General features: G+C 54.1%; 1 protein-coding gene across 1 annotated transcript in view; it reads right to left on the bottom strand.

Annotated features, from left to right (window-relative positions):
- The window catches only part of LOC119092173 (protein sidekick-2-like), a 66,783-nt gene that overhangs the window by 40,680 nt on the left and 16,306 nt on the right, over positions 1-9,797 (bottom strand). The window contains exon 2 of the mRNA XM_037215150.1: positions 6,721-7,026. Within this exon, the coding sequence (XP_037071045.1) occupies positions 6,721-7,026 (306 nt within the window). The remainder of the gene's footprint in view (positions 1-6,720; positions 7,027-9,797) is intronic.

Genomic DNA, 9,797 nt, shown 5'->3' with positions numbered 1-9,797 from the left:
AACTAACTATTGTCATATCAAACTATTTAACTAACTATTGTCATATCAAGCCATTCTTCGGAGGGCCAGCCCATGTCAATACGTGGCACATCGTTTCAAAGCAGGGTCTTCAGAAATACGTCTAGCTTCCTTCTTGACACGAAAGAAGACTGTCATTGGCATTTAACAACACACACCGTGCCATCTAAGGAGAGACAGCTGACACTCAACGATGTCGCACGGTACCCTTCGGGCTTTGGGTTCTTCCGGTGCCAAATTGCTCTGGGCGACTGCAGCAACGTCTTCATGGCATCACCTAAAGCTGGTGTGTGTTCAATATAAAATAACATGAAACATCGACACGGAGCATGCAACTGACTGCTCTCTACAATTTTTATTAATGTACGTAACTAAACAGAAAATCAGCACGGATATCAAAACGTAACAACAACTAACTAACTGTCACTGATTTAAACCACTATTTCCGATGGCAACATTCGCAAGTACACCTCGCCATTCGCCGAACGCCCAGCAGGAAGCAGATGGCGACGATATCCGTAAGTGGCAGCGGCTGACGCCCAACATGGCATTGCAGCAAGCGCGGCGCAAATCTCGGCTTTTTCTCCTCCTTCCCCAGCCAAACGCCTCGCTGTCCGTGTATGGAACGAGCGGCGCCATTCACAACGCTATTCAGGCGGCGGTGCTCATTCACTCCGCATTACGGCTACATCTGCTGCACTGCCGCGTTTCCGAGGACGCCACGCCGCACTCCCGCGCCCCGCGCGCTGCGGCAGGCGGGAGCGATCTGGTCCACGGCGTTAGTGCTTCAACAAAAACTCCTACAGATGCGAGTGCTACGACACTACTTCGAGCGCCAATACTTGCACACGACGTTAGTTCTACGCGACAAAAAGGAGGCTTCAAAAACTTCCAGTATACTCGTCATACTGCTACTGCAAAAACTGTACGCGACGTAAGTGTTACACGACAAAATTTATGCTTCAAAAATGTGTGGTTTTCATTTACCGTCATTACTTATAAACGACATTATGTCTGCTGTAAAGACTGCTACGCGGCATCAGTGCCACATGACAAAACTTACAACCGTCATTACCGGTACCGCGAAACCTTATGCACCATTGCTTACGCACGGCATTCCTCCTATTACAAATACTTTTGCGCGACATTAGCGTTACCGTGAAGACTTGAGGTCAAGTATTTGCTGCAGAAGTAATCATTGGTACATGTTTCTGCGGTTGAAGTTGCGTCATGTAATACTCATGTGGTGTATAAGATTCTGCAGAAGTAATGCCAGGTATGAGTGAAAACTGAATGAGTCCTTGCTTTATAATTTTGTCGTGTAGCACTAATTTCTTGCATGAGTTTTTGCAACAGAAGTAATGTCGCGTACAAGGAAAGTCTGTGCAAGTTTTTGCAATGAAATTACTGTCACATACCACCGATTTAGCACTTCTGTCGGTAGGAATTTTTACCGTGGCACTGATGTGACATCCGTGTGACGCGTCTGGCGGCCGAGCCTCTCTGACACGCGTGCGTGGTTCCCAGGACGCAGCAGATCGTCCGCATGCTCCGCTGTCGCCCTAGCCAGGGTCCTGCCCATTCTCGGCCAGGTCTGAGTCGCGGGGAGACCATGCCGCCGCGGCCAGGGGTCGTGCGAGGCATGCCATGTCGCCGCGGCCAGGGGTCGTGCGAAGCGTGCCAGGAGGCCGCGGCCAGGGGTCGTGCGAGGCATGCCATGTCGCCGCGGCCAGGGGTCGTGCGAAGCATGCCATGTCTCCGCGGCCAGGGGTCGTGCGAAGCATGCCATGTCTCCGCGGCCAGGGGTCGTGCGAGGCATGCCATGCCGCCGCCGCCAAAGATCGTGCGAGGCATGCCACGTCGCCGCAGCCAGGGGTCGTGCGAGGCATGCCATGTCGTCGCGGCCAGGAGTCGTGCGAGGCATGCCATGTCGCCACAGCCAGGGGTCGTGCGAGGCAGACCATGCCGCCGCGGCTAGGGGTCGTGCGAGGCATGCTATGCCGCCGCGGCCAGGGGTCGTGCGAGGCATGCCATGTCGCCGCAGCCAGGGGTCGTGCGAGGCATGCCATGCCGCCGCGGCCAGGAGTCGTGTGAGGCATGCTGCGGTGGCGTCGGCGGTGGCTCTGCCGGCCCGCCCTGCGTGGGTGCTGACGGTGGTGAGGGACGCTTCACGTGCGACCAGACAACCCCGGACCGAGTTATGAGAGCAGTGACGCCCGCACGTGGGGCAGCCCATGCTCGCCAATCGCCATGGAAACATCCGCTCACGCGAGGGCAAAACAGTGGGTGTGACCAGCCGTAACAAATGTCATAAGACGGACAAAAGGTGAAGCATGGACAACCTGATGGGGACGTGTCGAGTAGATCTGTCATATCTACTAGCAGCTGGGTGCCAGCACTCTGCCGGCATCAGCCGCCACTTACTGCCATCGGCCTAAAGACCCCGAGGGTTTTGCTGCTCCGGCACTAGGACCAACTTTCAATGTATTCAAATCCGCCAACAGTTTCTGGTGCTAAAAGAAGCCCGGCACTGTCAATCCGGGCAACATCCTCATAACGAGGGCGCTGGCAGAACACCGCTGGCTGGTATAGCACGGGGCTGAAATTTTATTCTGTAGTCTGTAACTCGGAGTACAGGGTCGGGCCTCCACAACTGATAGCATGCACGTGCCATATACCTGTCATGTTGCGGAGGAAGCTCGCTCCGGATGCAAGGGTAGGGTGGATGACACAGGGAGCGGTACATTACTTTTGCGTTCCTGCCAGCGCTGTCCCCCCCCCCCCCCCGAAAGAGGATCGGCTTTCGCCTCCGGACATGCCCCGAGCCCGACGGACCGTGTCGTAGTCGCGCTACACTGCCGCCGGCGCCACGCGCGGCGTTGCGTCCGAACTCGCGCCAAAATACGGCGCCGTATCTCAGGCGCGCCTGGGACGTCCCGCGGCGGCCGCCGGCTGCCCGCGGCACCGCCGTGAGGCACGGCCGACACACATTCATACCAGGTCTTAATCACGAGTCGCCATGTCGTCGGGAGCGACGCGGCGCTGAAGTTCGGAACAGCGCTGCCGGGGCGGCGTTACTGCCGGCCGCTGGGAGCGCCGCGCCCGGCCAGCACGTGGGGCATTTGCTGTAAAGCCGCGGGGTGCGCGAGGTTGGCTTTAGGGGTGGAATCACGGTACGCCCGTGACGACTGCATCAGCCGGCACTCAGATCAGCCGGGTCATTTTGCTCCAGGGCCCTTTCGCCTCGACAGAGGTGCTGGCGTCGTGCTATGCAAAGCCCGGCCGTCGGCCGATTCCTGTCCGAAGCCGTGAATAGGGTGTCAGCGGCGTTGTTTGTTTGTATGTTGCGCTGACAACCGCGGTTTCTCGCATCACAAACATGTATTAAGCCACAGCCCATGCTGACAGCCCATGCTACAGTCACCAGCCGTCAGAGGGTTGCCAAAAAAGCTCTCTGACCTTATGTTTCCAGACAAACCAAATGATTCCATCAAGAAGCAGTTTCAACCCGATCAAATCCTGACTAGCTGACATGATGCTGCTTTTGTGCCTCGTTTCAGGCTCGTAACGCGATGGATTAAAACGGTTGCAAAAACTGAAGCACCATTATCGCTCACTCGCACCCCATAGGGACACCACATCGTGATGAATAAATGCAGAGTAACGGGAAACAACTCCCGGCGATTGAGTACATGCCATCAATCAGGAGGAAACGCCCACAACTGCTCACAAATCTAGTTCAGACAAGAGTTCTGTTATCCTTTCAACAAAATACCTCATTTCAGATGTAGGTCTGCACATGAAATTGTTTCCGCCGTCGGCCAAGTTTTTGCCGACAAAACGCCATTTCACAAGCCCCACCAGGATCCCAGTCCGCATTACTCCGTAAGTTCAAAAGTTTGCAACCGGAGGCGAATTGATACAATGACGCAAAAAGTTGCAGAAATGCGACAACTTGGTCACGAGGCCGTTTCAGACTTAGAGCATTGCAGGTTCTCATTTAATCAAGCGCCTTTGTGCACACATTGTCAGCCGAGTTACGCGGCAATATGGTCGGTCACCGGATACCAAGCACTCTGTCAACTGGGCCGGCAGGCTAACTCCCGCGGAAGCTTATATGAGCCCGTGATTCCGCAATAGCGGGCGGCTCCGGCGCCTGTGGCAATCAATCTTCATTTCAGCCGCCTGCGCCGCTCCAAGCCATCGAACGTCACGACTCGAAGTCGGCACCAGTCGCAGGCCGGCCAGGCGGTGGCCCGGGTCATATCTCGCCACGCGCGCTCGCAGGTCACGTGCCGGCATGCACGCTTGGGGAAAAGTTGGGGACTCATTAAAAATGCAGGGCTGCTGGGAAACTGTTCCGCCACATTCGGGCGAGGCGTCGATATGGCAGCACCCAGTCGACGTCCGGATATCGACTCTTTGGACCGGGTCAGCGCTCGGAACGATCACATCGAAATCGGTGCTGCTCAGATCCAGTCGTCGATCTGAATCTATGGTCGGGTGGTCCGTTAAAAACCGTTACGGCTCGGATGAACTTTAGACCACAGCGCAGTCCAGTCCGACCGGATCGGAGCCAATCCGATGGGCTCCTCTGACGGGTCCGTGACGACCTCGGTGCGATCGCATTCAATCCGATGAGATCCCTTTCCATCGCGTCCGTTCGCATCACGAGCGTTCGGATGCATCTGCGTGGCGGGCCGGCTTCGCGCCGTATTTTTGGCGCGTCCCCGAACGTCGCCGGCTGGAGGCCTGCCAGCGCGGACGCGTCGCGCGCGCCCGCAGCCTCCGGGCCGCGGCGGGGGCCGGACGCTCTGTCGACCGGGCTTCCGACTCCCGGGGGCGGCTCCGCTCCGCCGCTCGGCGGAGCGCCGACCCGGTCAGAGGCGTGGCATCAACACCGACCGGCGGCCGGTCTGGCGGTCGGCCCGGTCGGGGCCGTGCTGAGCTGACAGCTGCGGCGGCGTATTACCCTGTGCGGCTGCGACAGGCGAGCTGTTCAAATCGTGACAAATGTTGGAATCGTGAGCTTTTCGTCCAACGTCGGAAGCCGTCAGACCCAGCGTTTCCGGCGCTGTTCTGAACGCCGCTCAGGTCAGTTGGCTATGTCAGGTCTTCAATAGAGATGGTGCCTCAAGCAACCCATGCAGCAAGAGCCTGATTTTCGAATCAACTATGTGAGGTTACTTGAGCTTTTTAGCTGGTTTTCTAGTGATTCAGATTCCTCGACGGAGGGTGAGGGACCAGAAAGAAATGAAGGGGGAGGGGAAAGGGTGAGCCATGGACACATAGCTCAGCGTACGGTTCCAATCAGCCGCCCGGATAGCCCCTGACATGCGTTGCCAAGGTCACCTGCGTCCTCCGACGGAGTCCCAGTGTCAGCTGACCAAGTCAGCTGACCAGGTCAGCCGCCCGGGTCAGCTGCACCCCGGCCGGCGGCCCGGCGGCGGGCGCGGCGACGGCTCCGAAGCCGCCGCTGCTCTCGGACGTTCGATTCGGTCGGCGGTGCCGCGCCCGTCCCGGCGGGCTGCCGTCGCCCTGATATTGAGTGCGGCGGTCGCACGCGCGACAGGCCCGCCGCCGAGATCCCGGACGACGGCCGAGCTCTCCCGGGCGGGCGGCCGAAGCCGTGGGGCGCCACCCGGCTGCCGCTCGGCCAATGCCCAGCTCAGGGCGCGCAGAAGAGGAAGACTCCCCAACCAGGGCGCGGAGATATGGGGATGAAAGGCACGCTGTTGACGAGAGCGTCCGCAGAGACGGCGGACAATTCGAAATTCTGACGGTTGCTGTGGGTAACTTCTTGTCTTGCAGGCGGTTTCATTATCACCGTTAGTTAGCCCGGTCTGACAACGAGTTTTGCTTCGTCCTTTGAGTGTAATCAAGGCTGATGCTCTCTAAAGTTTCCCGAGCGCAGTGTGGTGGGGAGATCGGTGGACTCAATCAAGCGCCAGCCCCAGAACGGAAGTTGCTTTTGATGTGAAGAGGCATGGTATGTGTGAGTACCGCAGCCGCTGCGACTAATGAGGATGGCAGAGATGACAGAGATCACAAGAATATCTAAAGCGAAGATCGCATCGTGCTGCGAGAGTTGAAGCGCCCGAGATGTTGCGATCTGAGAGGCAACCCACATGAATTGAAAGCGGTTTTAGGGACGCAACGTGACCTAGAACTGACAGCGAAATTGTTCGATGATGCGCAGATTGAATGATGGGATGAGAAACCCCGGTAAGTTGAATGAGTTATCGTTAACATTTTTCCAGGCAAACATGTTCCTTTATTAGCCGTTTTGTTGCATTGGTTTACCGATTAAAATATGATCAAAGCTCAGCTGTGCCGGTAAAAGCTCTGCACTAAATGAGTTGTCGAGAAAACATAACAGCTCACACCTGCTGACATTCGGCTATGGCGTTGACGAATTCTGCACTGAAACGCAAGCACGTGCATCCTTTCGCTCACCTTCCAGTGTAATGGTGATGGCTCTGCGCTGTAGTATGCTGATCAAGCATCGAACGCGTGTCAATTTACACCTTTCGCTCACCTTCCAGTGTAATGGTGATGGCTCTGCACTGCAGTATGCTGATCAAGCATCGAACGCGTGTCAGTTTACACCTTTCGCTCACCTTCCAGTGCAATGGTGATGGCTCCGCACTGTAGTATGCTGATCAAGCATCGAACGCGTGTCAGTTTACACCTTTCACTCACCTTCCACCGTGACGGTGATGGACTCGGCGCTGGGTGCGTTGTTGACGGAGCACACGTACACCCCGGCGTCCTGGGTGCTGGCCGGGTAGATGTGCAGCTGGAAGGTGGGCAGCACCAGTCGCACGCGGCCGTCGGACCGACTGACGCTGCCGTCTCGGCCGTACTGGGCGACGGTGACCGGAGCCGGGCCGCGGCCGCAGCCGCGACACGACCACGTCACCATCAGCGGGTCAGCCACCTCCGAGTGGTGCGGACAGGGGAGGGTCAGGTTGGCGCCGGCGAACACACGCAGCGCACCGTCCTCGGCTGAAACAGAGACAACATCGGGATCAGCGTGACGCCTTTTAGGCTACTGAAGTGCATAAGCGTGTTCCTCAGGAGCCCGTCACGCATGACAGACGCGACGTCCGTGTAGTTGTAACATTAGGCAGCGGTGAAGCGGGGAAAATGCGCTTAAAAACTGTTGGCCTTTTCACTTTTTGGAACGTTCTTTGACGCCTTTATCAACACATTTCTTTGACTCCGCAGGCCCCAGGAAATGTCCGATCCTTGAAACGGCCGTTGCCTGGGGCGCCGCGGCGGCCGGCGGGGGTCGGGATGATGCCGGCTAATCGTAGCGCGCAGGCGGCCGGCCGGGCGGGGGCGTCGCCACCATTCGTCACGCTCGTCGATAAGCGGCAGCGCCATCCGGCGGCGGACCATCCCAGGCTGTCCTGATCACCAGGCCTGCAGGCGGGCGCCGGCCGGCGGAGGCGGCGGCCCTCGGCGCCGACACCCCGCAACAGGGACGTACTTAACAGTAAAGCTAAGCAACGTAGACGCACCCGGAGGTGCTCTGCTCTGGGTGCTCTGAGTGCGTCCCTGCTGCTCTGCATGAGGGACGCACTCAGAGGTGACAATCACCAACAGTAACGTACTCAAAAGTGACACTCCGCAATGATGTACACAGAGGTGGTGCTATGCAAACAGAGCGTACGCGGTGACGTTCTGCAAAGTGAGTTATATCTTGTTGAATCAGGGTCGGGATCGAATCAAAATTTTGATCCGCTGCCCGGGATCGAGGTTGGAACGAAATGTTCCAACTGTACCATAAAACTATGTAATGCACGATGAGTCGGAGTTGGAATCGGTGTGATGTGGCACATGCGCGAGTTTCATATCAGCCAAGGTGGCCTGTTGTAATTTCATAGACAACGGATGAGCTTGGAGAGTAACCTGCCTGAAAATAAGCATACATACATACATATATATATATATATATATATATATATATATATATATATATATACATGGAAATCAGCGGCCTTCCAGACCCACTGGCGTCTAGGAGATCAGAAAACAAAATCGAGGCAAGAATCTAACCTCTCGTTGCCTCTACGCCTCACGTACTGATGTTATTCACGCATTCTTGGGTCCTACTGGTTTCTTAAAGCGTCATTCTTAACAAATACAACTAAAAAAGAAGTCTTCAAGTGTTGGAAGCAATGCTCGTCAGAAACGCCGCACCAACAAATATTGTGAGGTCGAATAACCAGAAAATTAGTGTTGTATGACATGTTCCGGCGTTACGATTTTCTTTCTTCCTTGGTGCCGGTCTGTTTTTGAGTATGCCGCAGCTATCGCTTCCCCGAATATGTCGCTGGAGGTATGAAGCTTTTCCCCTCCGAGATGTAGTCGTGAGTTTCACGTAACCTACTTGTATGCGCTGCATGCGTGTTTTAACGGCGCTTGGCTTGCTGAGCTAGCTGTCTGGGCTTGAAGACATCCTTTGATGACTGGCAGGTTGCATTTTAAAGACAACAAAACGAAAGGCCTTCTTCGATGGTGTTTTATAGTACACCAATTTTCGCTGTTTCTAATGCTGTCGGATGGTGACATCATCTCCGAACATGAGCCTAACGTAAGGCCTTTTCTCAGCGAGATTGGAATCCGGCGTAAAAATACTATCAATGGGAAACGGCATGCCACGTTCAAACGTGTATTGATGACACACATACATAAAAACACATGTATATATATATATATATATATATATATATATATATATATATATATATATATATGCATGTATGTATGCATGCATGTATACGTGTATACTTTAGGAGCAGGCTGCCATGGCCCTACTGTTGAACAAACACCAAAGCCGCTCAGCAGTTATGAGCATTTTACGCGGACTCTCAAGCCCGCCGATAATTAAAGCCTTACGTTAAGTTCATGTTCACGAATGACATCACTGATCGACACCATTAAAATGCAGCAATATTTGAACTATCAACACCATCGAGTAAATAAGGTTCGTTCGCTGTATTGTCCTTGAATTGCTTCGTTTCGGTCACCATAGACTATATTCAGGCGCAGGTAACAAGCAAGTTAAGCAAGCTACACGGCTGTAAGATGGGGGCATACATATAGCGGCACGTTGGGGAAAGTTATGGCTTAACAGGCAACTTAACAATTTTAGCAACAGTGTACATCCGCATCACCTATAACTCACCCGAAGACATCGCTGAAGATACCCTCATCACATATTCGTATATTTTGGTCGAACAATTGGGACATTTTGCATATGTGTTTCCACGGTGCCTTCCCTGCTTAACTTGCTGCCTAATTCTAGCTTCCCGAAGCTAGGCTATGATGAATGAAATAAAGCAATTCAGTGCAAAAACGACCACTGTTGTTGATAGGGTTAGTTTCATAAACAGTTATAATGCTTTTAATATCATTGTTCGGTGACCTTATTTAATTATATGATAAAGGCTTCTGTGCAAGGACTGACGCCGACCACATTCCCATGGGACCGGAATTCTGAGTTAAAACCCATGCTTGAATAAGCTGGGGCAAATGAAATCTTCCAGCCGTAATTCAAATCCCTTGAAATTATGTTATGCAACTCGATGTGTTAAAGGCAGATTTTAGTTCACATTTCATACAATGTAGAACCAAGGGCCAAGAGGACACCGATTACAGGACTCCTTTTCAGCAAAGATAATGACGTTCGGTGCAAAAACCACGGGAGATATTCGAGCATGTTAAAAGGGTCGGGGCAGGCAAAACAAACATCATCAGCTCATTTGTGA

This window comes from Pollicipes pollicipes, unplaced genomic scaffold (genome assembly GCF_011947565.3).
Source record: "Pollicipes pollicipes isolate AB1234 unplaced genomic scaffold, Ppol_2.1 Scaffold_3447;HRSCAF=4054_pilon_pilon_pilon, whole genome shotgun sequence".
Classification (NCBI taxonomy): Eukaryota; Metazoa; Arthropoda; class Thecostraca; order Pollicipedomorpha; family Pollicipedidae; genus Pollicipes; species Pollicipes pollicipes.
This window is presented reverse-complemented; position numbering and strand designations above follow the sequence as displayed.